The 18,983-nt window shown below is 41.0% G+C and overlaps 1 protein-coding gene across 1 annotated transcript in view; it reads right to left on the reverse strand.

Annotated features, from left to right (window-relative positions):
- sgk1 (serum/glucocorticoid regulated kinase 1) overlaps positions 1-18,779 on the reverse strand; it is a 35,385-nt gene extending 16,606 nt beyond the window's left edge. Inside the window, exons 1-4 of the mRNA XM_005914346.3 lie at positions 18,306-18,779; positions 17,673-17,865; positions 13,229-13,468; positions 288-503 (exon numbers count right to left, since the gene is read on the reverse strand). Of these exons, the coding sequence (XP_005914408.1) occupies positions 288-503; positions 13,229-13,468; positions 17,673-17,813 (597 nt within the window). The 5' untranslated portion in view covers positions 17,814-17,865; positions 18,306-18,779. The remainder of the gene's footprint in view (positions 1-287; positions 504-13,228; positions 13,469-17,672; positions 17,866-18,305) is intronic.
- Between the last annotated feature and the right edge of the window lie 204 nt (positions 18,780-18,983).

The following is an 18,983-nucleotide window of genomic DNA, read 5'->3' on the forward strand; positions in this document are numbered from 1 at the left end:
CTGTCCTTGTGTGTTAGCCCTGCGACAGACTGGCGACCTGTCCAGGGTGTACCCTGCCTCTCGCCCTATGACAGCTGGGATAGGCTCCAGCGCCCCCCGCGACCCTGAAAAGGATAAGCGGAAGCCAATGGATGGATGGATGGATGGTTTTGGTAATGATTTCTTTGGAGATTTCCTTAATTTTCCTGCTTAATACACCTGGAATTCCCATCACTCTTGGATCCACTGTTTATCTCAACAAGTTAGCATTTGATGCAATAATCTGAGTAGCTGTAGAATAAACTTGCCTGTGTACGCTGGCGTGGCTGCCAGGTGTCCTCTAGGGCGTAGCTGATGTAGGGCCCGCTGCAAATAGAACACTCCAGCATGACGGGGCTGGCCAAGAGGGGTGAGGCGTGAATCCCCCAGGATGAGCAGCCACACAGGTGGAGGTCGGGCTCTGCTTCCTTCTGCTTGCCTGTACCGTCACCATGATGGCGAGCCAGCATTTTCCACTTCCTAACCTGAAAATTTAGAGAAGTCGTGTTCTTTCATTAGCCAATAAAGTTTCAAACAGAATAATATCCAAGACTAATAGAACTTTATTGATACGCTGGTTATAGCAGTAAAAAACCTGGATAGTTTTGCAGTATGACACATTTACCGGTCAAGGCAGTTTAACCAATTTACTAGTTAAATTATGCCTCAAATTATGTGTTTAAAAAAATTGTGAGTGACATTTTTAAATTTGATGGATTAAACTGTACTGGGTTTGATCCATTCATGAATCAAATAACTGAGACTCGGATTTGCTTTGCACTGGATAAACTGAGTGAGTCAGGCTCGGTCTTAGCAGTAATCTTCTCTCTTGTGACAGCTGCACAGTGACACATGCTCCAGAGGACAATTTCTCCACAAACATCCTCTTCTCAATCACTACTTAGCGAGTGGCCAGCAACACTGCCAGAACACATATCAGAAACAGAAATAATTTAAGAGCTCTGTCACACACACATATAAAAGTGAGAGGAGGTCTGGGAGAGAAATATATCACACATGTGACAGTGTAAACTAAAGTCAAGGTGCAAATATTTCTTGAGGAAGCCAAATCACACTGATATATGTAACAGTGACCTAGAAAAGCTCTTATGTAAGGGAAATGTTGCCCTTGGCATGCAGAGCAGACAGGTTCAGTGACTGGAGCCATTTCAAATGAATCTTATCAAGGCCTCTATCGGTGGTCACTGCTCTGCTCACCCAACATTACAGTTGCATAGGAGTGCATGAAGAAATACAGTGTGTGAGTGACGTTGCATGTGAGCATATTTGAGGTGAATTTTGCAACTCGGCGTAAAAAAGTTTCCCGTATGTGGATAGTTTAGGTCTTGATTTTAGCTGTTACCCAATGTTAGAAGGAGAGTTCATAATGAGCTGTTTTCTCTGGTCACATACTGTTCCAATGACATTTAGTCATAGTCACTGTCTTAAAGGAACAATTAAGCATTTTATAAAAATGTGTGTTTGCTTCTGGCTGAGGTTTACATAAGAGTGGATGGATACGATTTCCTTATCTGTTTGTTAATTCAGCTAACGCCAGCAGCCAAACAGTCTAGCTTAGCAAAACGAATTTTTAAAAAAAGGAGTGAAATATGTGAAAACAACTTTTTTCGGTAACAAAAGTTAATCAAATCTATGTATCAGAACGTCAGAAAGAGGAAAAATTACAGCTTTGTGCTTTACAGTGTGTTGTTAAGCTGTGACACAAATACTTCACTGCCAGTGTCGACTTGTTTCAGGTGACCCAGATAAATGGCTACTGAACTTCACTTCACACTGAATCTCAGTAAAATAGTAAGTATGCACACCCATGAATCAGTGTCTTCCTAAAATGAGGTTAGATTCAGGCAGAGAAATTGTACTGGAAATCTTTTAGAGTGGAGGCAAACTGTATATGATTGAATATCTGAACAAATCAAGCTAATAAGTTAGCATTCCAAGTAATGCCCCATAAATTCATGAATTATTACTGTCAGTCTGTTTATATGCAAATTAAAACCAAAAACCTTCAGGGAAAAATATGAGTTTGTGTCTCTGAGGCTGTGTTATTTTTGTATTTTGACATAATCAGGCTAGCATTTTCTGTCTTATATAGTCAGAGAATGTATATATTTCCCCAAATGTGAAAATTCTTAGTAATTTACATAAACAGGAACATAGCTCTGTGGTTTTAATAAACTTAAATGTACCATTGTGAAACCAGTTAGAGACTTGTTGACGTATGAAAGGATGTACACATTTAACTTCATATTAGAAAGGAAATGTGATAGACCTGAGTTGTCAGTGACTGAATGTGTGTTTTGGTGCATTTCATCATATTTAATTATGTGCAGTATTACCCTCGGTATGCAAGTCTAAATCGAACAAGTGCTATTTATTCGATTGGACCGTACATGTTTATCATGCATGCTTTTTTATTGAATGGCCTCTATCTGAGCCTCCTTCTGGGGTTATGAAAATTCATGTCCGCAGGGAGTGCATATCACACGCACACATACAAATATATGTATGCCGTTTCCACATTCCCAGTCCTTTCCCTGCTCCTTTGACCTTGTTTTGTGCTGTGACCAATAAGAAAACAGTGGTTACATTATGTAAGCACTCTCCAACAACATCTGTCCTTTCACCTCATCAACTCAGGAAGTAATATTTTCCATGTTTATACCAGGAGACATCAGCTACATAGCTCTGTGAAAACTCAATCTGAGCAATTTTTAAAGCTTCCTGCTTCCTGTCAGCAAGGAGAAAGATGGCTTTGGCCAGTAATAAATTAATATAAAACTGCCTAAAGGTATGCCCTTAAGCCCCATACAGTAGACTTTGCCATGAAACTGTATGATAAAGCTCCAAGTCAAGAGGCTTTTGCACAGCAGATAACAACAGTGTTTTTTGGTGCTGTCAACAGCCAGCCCACGGCTCAGCTCTCTCTTTTGGTAACCCTTTTGTGGCCTTCTCCTGCTTATCCGTTCATGTCCTTCACCAGCTCCCCTCAGTATGTAAGTCTAAATCGACCTGGCTTAAATTGAACAGCAACGTGAAGACAAAGAAAAATATGTTTGAAAGACAGAACGATAAACCAAGATGGTCTTACATAAAATATCCAATTATAGGTCCCCCAACCTCCCCAAACCGTTCTTAGATGGCAAACAGGTCTTAAAATTAATGAGAGATGGTAGGAAATCTGATCCAAGTAGTGAACAGGCTATGCCTAAACTATGATTCAGACAGTCCACGTGGAATAAAATCACCAAATGTGTGCAATATATCCAACTGGAAATTGAGCCCCAGAGCCAGAGAAAAAAAAGGAGAGTTCTGGAGACCCGAAATTAAAAACAAGACAGAGAATAATACCACTGTTAAAGAGGGAAGTGGATAAGGAGTAAATTTGGGATTTTAAGATTTGGATATTGACCCTAAGCTGCTTTTGAGCTTTCATCTGGGCTCATTCTAATTTTCAATGGACTTGCTTGAATGCTTTCATCTTGAAATCTCAAGGACTGCGGTGACAAGGTCTCTGAACCCTGTCTTCTTAGCAATACATTAATATTCATGGTCATTTACTATGCCTCAGCCCATGGCCCTTTTTAAAGATAATATAATGCTATCTTTTCCCATTTTTTGGAAGTTTTTCCCCACATTTCTTTATATATTATATATTGATAACTATACATTTAAAAAAAATCCTCAGCATTTAAATTAAAATTGATTAAAAAACAAGGCAGCAACATGTCTGGCTGAATTTAAAAATGCTGCTTCATGGTTCATTGCCCCATGTTGGCTTTTCTGCACCTTATACTTCATTCTGTTCAATAGTTTCATACTTTGTTAGGCAACATTAACTTTTATGTGTTATACTTAAAAAAAAAACAGTGAACCCATGTGAGGACATACAGGTTTTTTTTAAAAAAAACACAGCAAAATAACAACTTCCTGCTCAACTTCCTGACGAAGACTTGTTTTTATATTCATCAGGCCCAACTAATCCCAAATAGCTAGGATAAATTAAAAATGTTTCCCAAATGAGAACTCAGGAGGTTATTTATTTAAAGCTAGAATAAAGATCTGACTCACCTACCAAAAGATAGTTGAAGCTACTTTCTCTTGCAGTATAAACTAGGATGTTTTCAACAAATAGGACAACAAATATCCAGTCGAAATCTATACATTACACACATAGTGTACTACACAGGGTGTACTAATAGATTTAGGCCGAAATTGAGACACAAATTACAACAAAATGCACACAATGCACAACAGGAGCAGCTTGTATTTGGGTACTAAGGCCACAGTACACAAAAATCATTTCCATCTGAGATGAGCATGTTACTGGGAGAAGCAAATGTTTTGCCTCAGTCTCAGGGAGCTACTGAGCCTCTGTGGCACAGCATTTCTGGCTTTAGCTCTGGGACAGCAAGGGGGTAGATGGGATTAGCGGGGTTCTCAGGGTAGATTAGAACAACAGTAATTCCCAAATTCCCTCACAATGAAACAAGGGAGTTTTTTTCCAGTGGGTCAAGAAAAGAGGAAGAGAAGTAGTAACGTGAATGTGAATCTCAAGACAGTCATTAGCATTAACATAATTCAAAATACTTGTTTGTGTCAGTTACTCTTATTGTTTAACCCTGTCTTCAATCATTCTTTGTTCAAAATATCAGGTAAAAATGTCCTCAAACTAACCTGTCACTACATGTCAAGCAGTCATAAAACAGGTATCTCTTCCTGTGTACCTTAAATGCCTTCAATGTCTGTTCAAACTTCAGAGATTATCTTTATGAAGAAGAAGAAAGTGTACTTTATTGGTCCCCGTGGGGAAAATCCCTCTCTGCATTTAACCCATTCACTCAGTGAAGCAGTGGACAGCCATTGGGCACCCGGGGAGCAGTGTGTAGGGACGGTACCTTGCTCAGGGGTACCTCAGGGTAGCTGTTCAGGGGAATCGAACCCCCGACCTTCCGATCATGGGGCCACCACTCTTCCTACTGAGCTATCCCTATCAGAATACCTCTTAACACCACAAACAATCTGCCTTACTTTCTCTGCCTCACCTGCCTCTAGTTTGTTATTGATAGATCTGGCTGAATCTCCACAAAGCAAAATTCCCACAGCAGATACAGGAAACTGTAGCCAAGGTATGAAGTACCTCCACTCTGTTTATTTATCTTTTCTTGGGGCTTGGCAAAGAAAAAAGCCCGCCTGTATGATATTGCAGTAACAATGGAAACAAATGCACTGTGCCATTTTAGAGCATATATATGCATTCACTGTGAGCAAAGATGAGAGATCATGTGAGAAAAGCAACTCCAAGTTTGCAGCGCCAACCACATTCTTCGCCTGCCAGAGCACTTGGCTTTGGAACAAAAGAAAAGGAAAGGATTAGCAGTTTTCCATTGCTAAGTTTATGCTAAACAGTGGTAGCTTAGAACTGCTTTCCGGGGCCCTGGGAGACTTCCTTTATTTATATGTTAATTAAATATTTTTAAATTGGGGGAGATATTATTAGTCATTGGCGTGACTGGTAATGTAAAAGTATCAAGGTTGTAAATGATATGACGCATCCTTTGATGTAGGTAAACTGAAACAGTCAAAAAAAAGTCTTCTTCAGGTTTTTCCAGGTAAGCAAGCCAAAGCAGGCAGCAAGCCAAACTGACAGCAACTATCTTCATATTGGTGCTAAGCAGGTGTCATATGTGGTGGGGGCTGCTCAGGTGGTAGAGGAGGGTCAGAAGGTCTGAGTTCGATCCCCGAGGTCCTCTAATCTGCATTTTGAAGTTTCCTTGGGCAAGATACTGAACCCTAAGTTGCGTCTGATGTATCCAAGACACTTTGAGGTTGTTAATGTTAATAAAAAAAGTTCTCTGAATGTATGGGTGAATGAGGCTTGTTGCAGGAAAGCACTTTGAGTGCTCAATTAAAGTAGAAAAGTGCTATATATAAGTACCAATCTATTTACCTCACCTCATTATCATACCTCACCAAGTGCGGCATTCAACAGACTGGTGTGGTTTTAAATTTTTGCCGTCACACAGATGGCAAAGATTTGTGACCATAGGCTATTCTAAACTATTCAAAAGAGTACCATCAGAAGTTTGGAATGAGAGGTATTTTTCCCCTATTATTGGTACAGTATGCATAACAAGCCAACAACTTGGATTTTGGCTCCCAGTGCTCTCTGTGTAATTCTTTGTATCAAATATAATTGGGCCTTGTGGGTTGTTACTCTTAATTCCTTCTTATTCCCAGTAGTAGCTAAAACCTATATTTCGACACGGTGATTCACGGTAAATGCGACTCAAGCTGGTGAACAGAGGACAAAGTTCAGTAGTTCATTAAGTACACCTAGTTGCAATTAATACAGGGCCAGCAGCCCTGCAATAAATCATGTCATTTTGTTATTTTGTGGAGGGCATTCTTAAAAAACTGTAAACTTATAAATTTAATTGAAAATGCAGCAGCTTGAGGGTTTCTATCCAGTTTTCACAGGTCACATCCCCCAGCTGGGAGATCTGGCTGGAATCCAGAGTGAGTTTGTGTGCCAGTGAAAAGGTCACAAGTAAATCAGTGGAATCTGTCTCACAAGTCATTAACTATCAGCGTCATCAAAAAGTAACAGAGTGTACAGCAAGGGCTCTTCTTAGGTAACACTACGTCAGGATTCAGAGTCTCAAGTGCAAAGTGCAGCAATAGCACATTTACACTTTAAAAAGAAAATACCACTTATCTGAGAAGTCAGTGTCAACAGCCAATATGTGGGCCTACAACGGGGCCATTTCTACCTCTGAAGTCTGCCAGCATGTGTGATTCAACACCTTACATGCAGCTGTACTCGTGATCACCCCTACAGTCGCTTGACAGGATCTTGCAAAGGAATTAACTCTAGCATCATGCTTCCTCCCTGATCTCCTTCTCTGACTCAGATACAATGCATCAGCATTCGTGGAAGAGGACTTTAGCCCGCAGGGCCTTGTCACTTGCTAAAGGAGAACAGAAAAGGTAGATTTATGATAGACCGCCTCCCTCTGTGGAGAACAAAACGTCACGGCCAACTGACCCATGAGACATTTGCTTTAAAATGCAGATGACACCAGTATCATCTGGGCCGGTACAAAGGTACACTATGATCTAGCTGACTCTGACAAAATATTAACAAGAAGAGCTTACTAACTGTCAAATGAGGCTTTTTTCTGGGTCCGAGAACATTTCAAAAGAAACCTTTTGAAATGTGCTTTGCTGTGAGTTAATGGATAGTGAATCCTGTCTCACAGGGATGCATCAGCGTAGATAAATATCACTGTTCTTCTTGACTTCCCTCATCTCTCAGGATTCCTTCGGCCGGCCCTCATCCTTTTTGCTTTTTCCTTCCTTCCTTCCTACTTTGGTCTAATGCACTCTCTCTCTTTCTCTTGCATGAATGAGTTTTGGACAGTAAACAGAAAAGGGAATAGACTGGGCCAGGCGATTCTGGGTAAGGTTGGTGTTTAAAACATACTGAGTACATGGACTTATTAACAATATCACCTGATCAGCTTCCGCAACAGGATGTAAGGAAATTACTAAACACTAATCCCACAGAGCAAATCAGAGCCTCTCTTATGAGAAATGAAGTCATATACAGTGTTAAGCGTTACAAAGTAATGCATTATTGTGCAAAATTAAGTAATCACATTACAGTTACAATTATGTTGTAACTTGTGTTATAATAGTATATTCTTGAGTTATCTGCGCACCAGGTGGATAGAAAGAAAAAAAACATCAAACAAACATGCTCTTTTCTCCTTCCTGCGCACTTGCGCTACAGTTAGCTGATTTTAGTTCAGGTGCTGCAGGAAGTTGGTCCAGCAAGACAACTTTTGAAGACTGTGGACGTTACTTTTATTTTTATTGCACAAAAGGACAGCATGAAGGTTAAGTGGAAACTGCATCCAGGATGGAGCAATTGTATCATACTGCTAACACAAATTTATCTCTTTGCTTACATTTGCACAACCAGCATGCTAATGCTAAGCTAGCCAAGATTGCTTTGTCAGCTTTGTGCTCAAACCTAAAAACTGAAGGAGAGATCTTGTGTGTGTCCTCATTAGGATAGGGAATTGTGTTGGTGTGTGGGACAGTAGTCTATATGTTTATATAATTACCTGGTAGTCATGAGACAGTGCTTTTCAGGTCATTTTACGGAGTAATGAGAAAGTAACAAGTCTTGTAACAACTTACTAATTAGGTAACGTTCAGCATTACTTTTAAGAAAAGTAACAAGTAATGTGTAATACATTACTTTTCGTGATTAATGACAATATATTGCTCTTATATTATACTATTAAACTGTAATTATTTTATACAGTATAATGTTAGGGGCTTTGCGAGAGGACAAGTAAGTAGAAGGAAAGAACGGTTTAGGAAACAACAGGGATGAGATGCACTTCTATAGCAGTGGCTGACAATTAGCTCATGGAGGTCAGTTATGATCCTCAATCCTGCCATCGCTGCAGTTAACATTGCATGTGGGTTTTTTCTGTTAGTCAAAATGTAGTCAAATCTCAATGCACAGACGTAATATACACTTTTTCAAAAAACACAAAAAAGGGACCCCTTAAAACTCCAGTACTTGCTTAAGAATTATTCCGTTTTAAAGACTTTTTCAGTGTCAAGGTAATCCAGGAGTCACTCTTCCAAACTGTGAATAAATACAACACAGTACTTCCTTAAAGTTCCCTGAGCTAAAACTCACGATTAGCCCTTTAAATGAGATAAGATTAAGTATAAAACTTAAATATTAATGAGTTATATAAGATTGTCCACGTTGTGAAATTGTATTTTTTGTCAAATTCTTAGAAAATAACAGTTTGGACAGTTGGTTTTTTTTTTGTTTTTTTATCCATTTATATAACGAAATTTCAAAGATTTCTGAGAAAACCTGAATAAAGCACATTAGGCACTCATGAAATCATAAGCTGAGAGAGAGAAATCACATGTTGGGACAACCAGGAGTCACCAAAGGTTCACGCTGTTTTCATTTTTCATTAAGTCTTCATCAAGAACGGTGCAAGCTCGATTTAAGAGATTAGTGGAAAAGCTGTATTTGCATTTAGCAATGTGTGTGCGGGTGTGTGTGTTCGTGAGTGTATCTGGTCGTCTGCTGTTGTGTATACGGGACAGTGCAGGCCCTCCTTATCAGGAGGATTTATATACTTTTGATTTCTGTTCATGCATTGGCAGTGGGACACAAACGCTGACCTCATCTTCAATCTCGTAATAAAACTATCCTCTCAGCTCTTCTCATCTCTCTCTCTATCACAGTTTTCCTCTGTTTGTGCCCCTCCCCTCAGCTCCCCCAATCCCTCCTTTTTATTTTTCTCTCCAACAATATTATTATATTTCCACCTTTTTCCACTTCTGTTTTCTTACATTCACTTCCCCCACCTTCCTCTTGCTTCCAGTAAGCCTCATTGCCCCTCAATAAAAACTGCTGTGTCATAAATTTAGCACACTCACACTTTATGACATAATCAGCACCATAAAGCTCGGTCTATATTTAGCATCGCTCACAGGCGCTGTGGCGGTGGGGTGAAGGTGATGTAGCGCACTGTGTCAAGGCCAAGCTGAGCTACCTGCATTTTTAATGGTACTGATGCTTTGTTATTAGAGGAGGTGGGCATTCTGTCAGCGAGGACTCTCTTGGAGAGAGAACAACACTTAAACTTTTGCCTTTTCTAAACTTATCAATTCAGATATTGCACAGTTCATATTTTACTTATTGCTCTGGCCTCTTGTGGGTTGGTTAAAACTTTAATTCAAGTTCAGCGCAGCTCATCTGGCAACAAACAACTGCAATGATATTTTGCTGCCAAGTGCAGATTAACAGTTTCAAAAGCCTCTTCTCTGAATGAGAAAAGCTGCAGTAAGCCGGGCTAAAGTTGAACATTCATATTTAACAATGCAGAGCACAAAAAGCGAAGAACAAGGAGCAACGTATCAGACCGCGATAAGTGTCCCGAGAGCGTTTCCATCATCTGGTGTCAGCAGTGACAGCAGTCTCTCAGCGTCATCATCCCACTTTTTGAAGTTCCAGTCTGAGAGAGCTGTCTAAATTGCTGTTTGCTTTGACGGGCTGTTGAAATTTTATAGTGAAGATTTTTCTCATTTAAATTTGAGTCAGGCTGAAGTTGGCCTCCTGGAGAACAGAGCAGGGAGCTTGACGTGCGAGGGAAATGTTTCTATCAGTGTTCCATTTGTTGAACAAGCATCACGCTCTGCCAGTGTTTGGCAAGCTGCGCCTGATGCTCTGAGTTGTAAAGTATTTGGACAAAGTGTGCAAAGATACAGCACAGTATGCCGGGAACAAGACCAAACATGATGTTTGTGTAGTGTTTGGCAATAGCAGAACAAGTCGAATGGTGGAATCCCTCATATTGAGACACATAGTAAGGGCTACTGTTTGCATGCTGTCAATCATTGAACTAAATCTTGGATCAAAACCCATTTTCGACTATGTTTGAAATGTGAACAACTACCACAGCTCAAACACTACACTATAAACAAGCTGTGACTCACCACCGAGCCCCCTCCTCTTTAACCCCAGAGCCACACACAAACACGCACACACCAATTACACCCGCTGAGACACATCAGTACTACTGAAGACACATCTATTGGTTTTGAGGTCAAGAGGTGGAATAGATGGAGAGTCAGCGAAACAAAAAAGCAACACAGGAAAGGGAATAGAGTGCTGGGCAACAATAGCGTGCTGTTTCATATCCAAACACACCTTTAGCATGGTTTCTCAACAAACACAGTTTAGCTCAGTGGGATAGTGATGACTCATTCCCTACTGATGCCCATGGGTCTGGAAAAACACACAAGCAGGGAACCATCTGATGGCTAAAATGATTGATAGGCAGTGGGATAGCTATTGTAATCGTAGTTGCATAACCAAGTACATCTGCAGCAGCATCGACATAAAAGGCCTGCCATGCATGTTTGGGCAAGTCGTGTGTGTTGACAGTTACTTTTCCTCCAGTGCACAGGTGTGAATTTACTTCCTCTTTGGTAAAGATTTTTAACAGAGTATCCGCGTTCTGTGCTAAATGCAGGCCTCCTGCACTAATTTACAGCAACAACAAAGGTGAACTTTGGAAAAACACCCCTTTCTTCAGTTGCCTTATTGTTTATGTTACATAACAGCACTCGTGAAGGAGCTTAAAGGGAAAACATGAGGATCACAATATTATCTAGAGTCTTCTAAAGCCTAATTTGGTTTGTTTGCCTTCGGTAGGACATCAGTGAAATGAGTCAAGTGATGTTCTGGAGTGTATCGAGGATATGCTTCCTGCTGCAGGCATGAGGAGATTTTAGGTGAAAAGGCACCAGGTGAGTGGGCGGCCTCTCCCTTACCATGAAATAGGTCACATTCTTCTCGTTAACTTCTCGCTTTCTCTTTAAATTAACAATTTGTTCACATGTACGAATAAAGCTTATGTGACAGAGACATTAATCCAATTTAGTTTGTCTACAGATGGTGATGATTTTTCTTATTTCTTGTAATGGCTGTACCGTTTCACACATATTTTATTTAAATTCAAGATTAAAAATGTTTTTTTTTCCCTTCTGTAAGCTAAAGACAAATATTGGAATTTTATTAACTTTTAATTTTGTGGGGCAGAAAATCATTCTTGTTGAACTGACACTAGAATTTGGTGCTCAGAAAATTGATTTATGAGATTTTCAAATGTGGAAACATTTTTTTTCTCTTTAGATCTAGAATAAATACATTAAATCCTTTGAATTTCCCCAAATGTCCCCATAATGTGTTGAAAGCGCACACTTAATCTAAAGCTAGTCAAAGTAATGGGTCATAAGTAAACAATGACTTATTTAGTGGCACAAGCCCAAAAAGTTCCACACAGCTGGTTTTGTTCCTTGACTTTGCGTGGTACGATAATCGATAAAAATCAAAAAGCTGCAGGAATTACAAATTGTAGTTCTTAAATTATGATTCACCTATTGTGTGAAAAAGTAATTGCCCCCTAAGCCTAATAACTGGTTGTGTCACCCTAGCCTGAACAGCCTGCAATCAAGCTTTTGTGATAACTGGGGAATAATCTCTCACATTGCTGTGGGAGAATTTTAGCCCACTCTTGAACATCAACAGCCTGTTTAAGGTCATGTTAAAGCGTCTTGGCTTATATAGTAAACTCCAAAACCTTCATTTTATTTATTTTTTGAGGCATTCAGAGGTGAACTTGTTGGTGTGTTTTGGATCATAACCCTTGAAGCACTTGAGCTTCAATGGCCAGGCATTCTCCTTTAGGATTTTCTGGTAAAGAGCAGAATTCATGGTTCCATCAGTTACAGCAAGTCGTTCAGTTCCTGAAGAAGCAAAGCAGCCCCAGACCATCACACTACCGCCACCGAGTTTCAATGGTGGTATGATGTTCTTTTTATGAAATGCTGTGTTAGTTTTACACCAGACACCAGCTCAAAACTTCCAAAAAGTTCAAGTTTTGTCTGATCAGTTAAAAAGAAATTTTTTTTACAAAGAGGAACTATTTAGGAACCACAGCAATTCAGTGGGAGACCATGGAAAGTTGCAGAGTGATGAGCAGCATAGTCCATAAAAGTCACACTGGTGACTCGATAACTAAGCAGTTCCAAACCTCCTCCAGCACTAACTTCATGGCATTGCTTTCCATGGAAGCACAGCCCCTGTTGGGATAATGTGTAGGTGGCACAGTACTTTTGTTCATTGTCCACGTACAGGCAGTCCCTTCATCGGTCAGAAATTTGACTTTTGTGTACTGCATGTGCAAAAGGGTGAGCTCTGTTCATTATTCACACAGTGACATCAACATGGACAAACTTTCCAAATATCACATTGAATAAGCAAATATATGACAGGCCAGAGTGAGACCAAAAATCAAAAGCTAATATTACTTGCACTTTTGAAATGTGTGACCTGTGAAAAACATTGGACCTTTGCTGTAACTCAGTCAAGCTGAAATTTTTTGCTGAAATGTGTCTTTTGCCATTTTTTTTTTTACTTCTTCTAGTTTTAAATTTCTTCTAAGTAGCTTTTATTTACCAAACTAGATTCTTCTGATACAGTTTCTCTGTAGTCAAATTACCAAAGTGAACTAATAGCTAATAGCTTGGAAGTCCAAAGTAGAATTCACGATTAGCGACTGTTTGTTTTTCCATTTACCTTGCAGCCCTTGCTTTTTTCATGGCCACTCGTTTGCCCATTTGCAGGACAAGGTGAGCAGGGCTCCTGGTGGTAATACAGGCCACCCTGCAGTCCTGCATAATGACAGCAGCCATACGGTGATGGGAAGTGGGTGTACCACAGGTCCTCAGCCAGCGGACACTTTGGACAGGAGTAAAGGAGGCCTTTCCCCTGAGCTTTCTCCACACTCACTTTCGGGTTCCTCATCCATCTCCGTACCTGCACAGGAAAAAAAGAACAATATTTATTCTAAATAAGAAAAAAAAATGCTCTGATCTGACTTATAACATCTCAGTTTCTTCCTCTGTTGTTAAAGGTAACAGCGCAAGATCTCCACAGACGCAAATGTGCATACAGTGCATATACACACACACCTTACCAGCTGCAACTCATCATCAGCTGTTTGTAATCTTATCCATGATTACATGTTGGCTAGAATGAGATACACACAATGCACTTATGAGAGGCACAGATTGTGTCTCCACTCTGCCACACATTAATCAGAGGGGGTGCACTCACACGATGACATATATGTATTACACACACACATGCAAGCACACACAAAGACATCTGATGGCGCAAAGTATGATGTTGAGTCTGTCTTTGATGAAGAATGAAAGCACAGTCTTGTTTGTCTACTCCCGGGTATGTTTTTGGCTTTCGTGTCTTTTTTCAACACCAGTGTTGCTTCACCGATACTTCGTAAAAGCTGAGGAGAACATCAGTCTTCAAGTGTGCTTTTGTGATGAAGTACCACAAGTCAAACCTTCATGCATTCATGTCATGAGCACGTGTTCTAATTATTACCCTTATGCTGTCAACAAACGCAGCACAAGTCGGTGCACGCAAGAACAATGCATACTGTACACACCGTGCTCCTTCAGTGACTAAGACCAGAGAAGCACTGTCACTTACAGGAAACACTGGTGTGTTTACGTTTGTGTGTGTGTGAGTGTGTGTGTGAGAGTGTGTGTGAGAGTGTGGAGGAAACAAAAAAAAACCTTGGTGAAAGTGGAGAGGAAACCGATAAACAGACACAGAAACAGAAGGAGATTGACAGTGAGAGGAACCTTGTGAAATTTCATCCTGCTGCGTGACTCGAAAATTTAGAAAACACACACCACAGGGCTGTAGCCTGTGGCAGCTGAGCAGCACAGAGTCCAAAATGCAGTAACACACACACACACATACAGCACACACGCTGAGATCGAACGCCTAAGTCGAAGGGCGGCCTCGACAGCCTGTCAAGGCATGTCGGGTCGAAGAGAAAACAGACTTGGAAAAACACTCCAGCAGGTCAACACAAAAACAAGCCAGCTGCTGTAGGGCTGCCACAGAAAACGGATGACGCACACCTAAAATAAGAAAGCAACACAAGCTTCTTCACACATCGCGAGTCATGAACTGGCTGCACGTGATTGGAGTTCCATCTAATTACATGAGTTTTCCCTTTGTTGTTTTTGAGATCAGGTTCAAAGAGGTAACGGAATGTGACAGATCAAACAGTGTTCTGTCATACCTGTTGTTCACTGCGCCGCGCTGACAGTGAAACTAATTATAGGTGCTGAATCCACCGAATTTGGCACAAAAACACAGTCATCCATCGCTCATTGGAACGTGAAAATGTTAGCTTTTGTTTGGATCACTGAAAAGCTCTGCACGACATCATCGCTGTTACGTATTTGCTCCTGTGTAACAAGTTGTAAATGTTCAAATATACAGTGACAGATAAAAGTACAGTTACATGCAGAATGCAGCTGTATTGACTTTACATTTCTATTCCTTGTTCTGCATGACCCAAGGCTCTGTTTGGACTCATGCTTTCCTTATTATGCAATTAGGATTATTCTGAAGCAATTAGAGAAATAAATAAACCCTGAAGGGCAGCAATAACATCAACCGGGATTCGGGAATGTTCTGCAAGGTTCTTTTTTTTTATTTTATTTTTTATCATCGCTTGGATGGAGCAGAAGGGAAGCCAAAATTGAAACCATTTTGGAAAAATTGAAAAGAAAAATGTTAAGTTTACATCGATAGATACTCTGTGGGAAATTCATTGCAGCATAGAGCGCCTGTGGGAGTACATGCGTAGTTGTGTGTGTGTGTGGGTGTTAATGCAATCTGTCCTTATTCACCAGGCGATTCATCAGTAATCCACACCATACTGTACTCCATCTGAGCCAGCACAGACATTTTGGACCACTCATATTCTGAGTAAAAAAACAACAACCAAAAAACAAAATAAAAACACAGCAGTGACACAATCAGATCAGATATGTATGTAAATCTATCCAGTAACCCAGCGGATAAGAAACTGATATGAATCAAGAGCTTAAGTGATTGTTGCTGATTTGTTGCTATCTGGGAAGATGTTCGCTGCCTAAGGCTGAAATTGTGGCAACATGAAGTAAATAACAGCTGCAATCAGCCCTTAACTTGTCATTTGAATTATTTTACTACATAAAAAAATAAAAAAAAGTTCTGTTGTATCCCCAAAGCAGCAATGTGATTATTGACTGAGTGCATTACCTCTCTTCCACAAGCGGGAAGTAATGTTAGTCATATCCTTCCTGTTATGGCCTGCAGGCACCGCGCGCTGTTTTGTGTTTTGATCTCATGTAAATCGACTGCAAATTATTCAGGGAGCATAATTAAATTTGTTTTTAAGATTGACATGTTTTAGTCAGATTACAGCATACAGTGACTTTTCGAAATCTAACAAAGCTGCGGCAGTCATACACGGTCATTTCTCAAGATGCAATCAAGTATGCAAACGGATTTATTAACATCTGTGACATGCAATTTACTGATAACTGTCCTGATATGTAATGCAGATAAAAAGCACGTTTTATTTTTGTGCTTGATGTCGAAGTGAACCTTCTGTGCTTGTGTTTAGAAAACAGTACAACATTTGTAAATCACCCATAAAACGAATTATGTGTGTTTTTTTCTGTTTTGCCCCATTTAGTAAATCTTGCCGCTAGTTTCTTAGGGCTACAACTAATGACTGGTTTACTAATAATTAATCAGTTATAAAACTTGAAAAAGTGTGGTACAAACTTTTGTTGTAATATATTCGTTATTGTTTTAAGCGAGGTTTAGGCTAGTGCAGATAGGAAGGGCATTCGGTATAAAACTGGTGCAAAAATGAAATAAGAATGAGCTTTTCATACTGCATACTGGTTGAAGCCTGGGTTGACGATGACTGAAACCAATGCAGTTGACCAGCAGGGGCCCAGTGGATAGTGCGCTACTGCTGAACAAATACAAAAGAGTAGGAGAGGGAGGGAAGGCATGTTTAGAGGCAGTGAGAGAGAAAGAAGGACAGGAGTGTAGAAACGAGAGTGGGGACTGTGATGGTTTGGACATGTGCAGAGGAGGGATATTGGACAAAGGGATGTTAAATATAGAGCTGCCAGGCAGGAGAATAAGAGGAAGACAAGAGAGAAATTCATGGATGTAGCGAAGGAGGACACGCAGAGGGATGGTGTGACAGAAGAAGATGCTAGGGACGAAGTGATGGAAGGAAGCAGATTATCTGCTGTGGGGATCCCTAAAGAGAGCAGCTGAAAGAAGAAGGAGAACGAGGTGTTGTTCACTTTTGTGTTTAGTTCCCCATTAAATGTAATAACTTAATGAGTACAGATTTATTTGTTCAATTATTTATTTAGCTAGAACTTGAGTTTTACAACATATAGCTATGATAGTCTGAAATATGCAATGCAAAGTCTTGCAGATGTTCTGCAGCCCACAGATGTAATTATTCTGCAATTTAACAGTAATATGCAATATGCATAATTCTGATTTATTGACCTCTAGTGAGGGTGACAGTTATAATGTATCCTTGTGAGGTGAACCTTATTAGACAGTGAGACCTAAGTACCGTTTTGAGTTTTGAGTACAGTTTTAAGTGATGCTTTCATAAAAGCCAGGGCACACATTCATTAGACCTACACAAACAAATCATCACAGAAAACATTTAATACGAACCATCAACATTACACACCAGTAATGAGCCTTGTGGCAGCACTGCAGCAGAACCCAGGATATGCTGACTAGATCCTAACCACAGGACCTCTCTTCCACTCAGTGATTTCAACACAACACACACTTGTGGGTCCCGAAGTGCAACAGTGTTTTGGAATACACAAACACGCAAGCAAAAAAAGATAAAAACCTAACACACGCTGTAAACACAGACAAGCAGGGAGTCCAATCTTACGCTTGATTAGAGCGGCTTAGCCTTCACAATGACATCATCTCTGGTTTGCACACACACACACACACACACACACACACACACACACACACACACACACACACACTCTGGCTCTGTGTCACCACCTCTCACAACCAATATGCAGCTCATGTGTAGGCACAAAGATGCACCCCCACCAAAATGTTGCTTGTTATCCAAACTCACCTTTCTCTTGACAAACTGGAAGGCAGAGCACTTCTTAAAGGAGAAGGCAGTTTTCTCTCCCCCACCTCCACCTCCCACGCCACTGCTTCCCCCTCCTCCTCCTCCTCCGCTGCCTCCTCCTCCCCCATTAACCAGCTTCATGGCCGACACCGGCACACCGCTTGCTTCTGTAGATCCCAGGATGACGGGCAGACTGGCAGACAGGGAGAAAGCAAGAGAAAGAGTTCAATACGGGAACGAAAGCAGGAGTGATGCCTCTGCGATGAGAGGAAGATTTGAGATGCAAGAGGAGAGCGAGAGGCAGCAGGAGGATGCAGATGGACCAAAAACTTGAGGGTGAGACACTGTGATATGAATGAGATTACCTCAAAACCAACCTGTCAGAACAGAGATGAAGACGGGCTGAAGAAAGTGAGAAATTCACAGAAAAGAAAGAGATGGAGAGACAAATACACCGGCTCCTGTTGATGTGGGCAGGAAACAGCATTGTTTACAGCACCCCACACTCAGCATCTCAGTGAATGTCAGCTGTGTGTGAAGTTTACACGTGCATCCACGAGTGTATTTACAAGATGGATGTGTTTAAGCACGGTTCTACAAGTCTGGATGAATGCCTAATTTCTCCATCCCTACCTTTATGCCGTTGCGCTGGCTGGTTTCCCCCGATCCTGCTGCAGCCTGTCTTTTTTTATTTGTTGTTGTCCGGAGACTCCTCCGAAGCCCGGTCCCAGATCAGATGCACCACCAACACCAACAACTCCCAGTTACAAGTGTCCCTCTCTGGGCTAAGCTTACATTCCCAAAAATAGGATGCAGAGAACAGAAGCAAGTCTGAGGCGATGGTGTTGTTAAATAAAGAGCATGTCACTGTGTGATTATTGGGTGAGCGTGTGCATCCTCACTGGTGCAAAGACTTGAGGTGCACTGTGGGTGGGTGCACAGAGGAAGTCTCGCGAAGTATATGAATGAAAGCATGATGAAGCGTGTGTGTGATGAGTCCAGCTGCAGTCCTCTGGCTCACTCCGGTGCTACTTTATCAATGAAAGGCTCTGCAGCAAGCAGATGCTGCCTCCCCTCCCCTTCTCTTTCTCTTCCCATCTCTCTCTCTCTGTCTCTCTCCCTTCCTCCAAATCCTTCACTGTTTCCTCATCACCACTCTGCCCTCCCCCTTTTTCCCTCCGCTCACTCATTTTTCTGCTGCAGTCAGGGCTGGCTCCTCCCACTCTCTCTCCCTCCTTCACCTCACCTCAGTCCTCCCTTGTTTTCTCCCCTTTTTTCTTAATCTGTATCGCTGAGGACCAAAGAGGACAG

The sequence above is a fragment of the Haplochromis burtoni genome, unplaced genomic scaffold, assembly GCF_018398535.1.
Source record: "Haplochromis burtoni strain Fernald_Lab_line unplaced genomic scaffold, NCSU_Asbu1 Contig_8, whole genome shotgun sequence".
In the NCBI taxonomy this organism is placed as follows: domain Eukaryota; kingdom Metazoa; phylum Chordata; class Actinopteri; order Cichliformes; family Cichlidae; genus Haplochromis; species Haplochromis burtoni.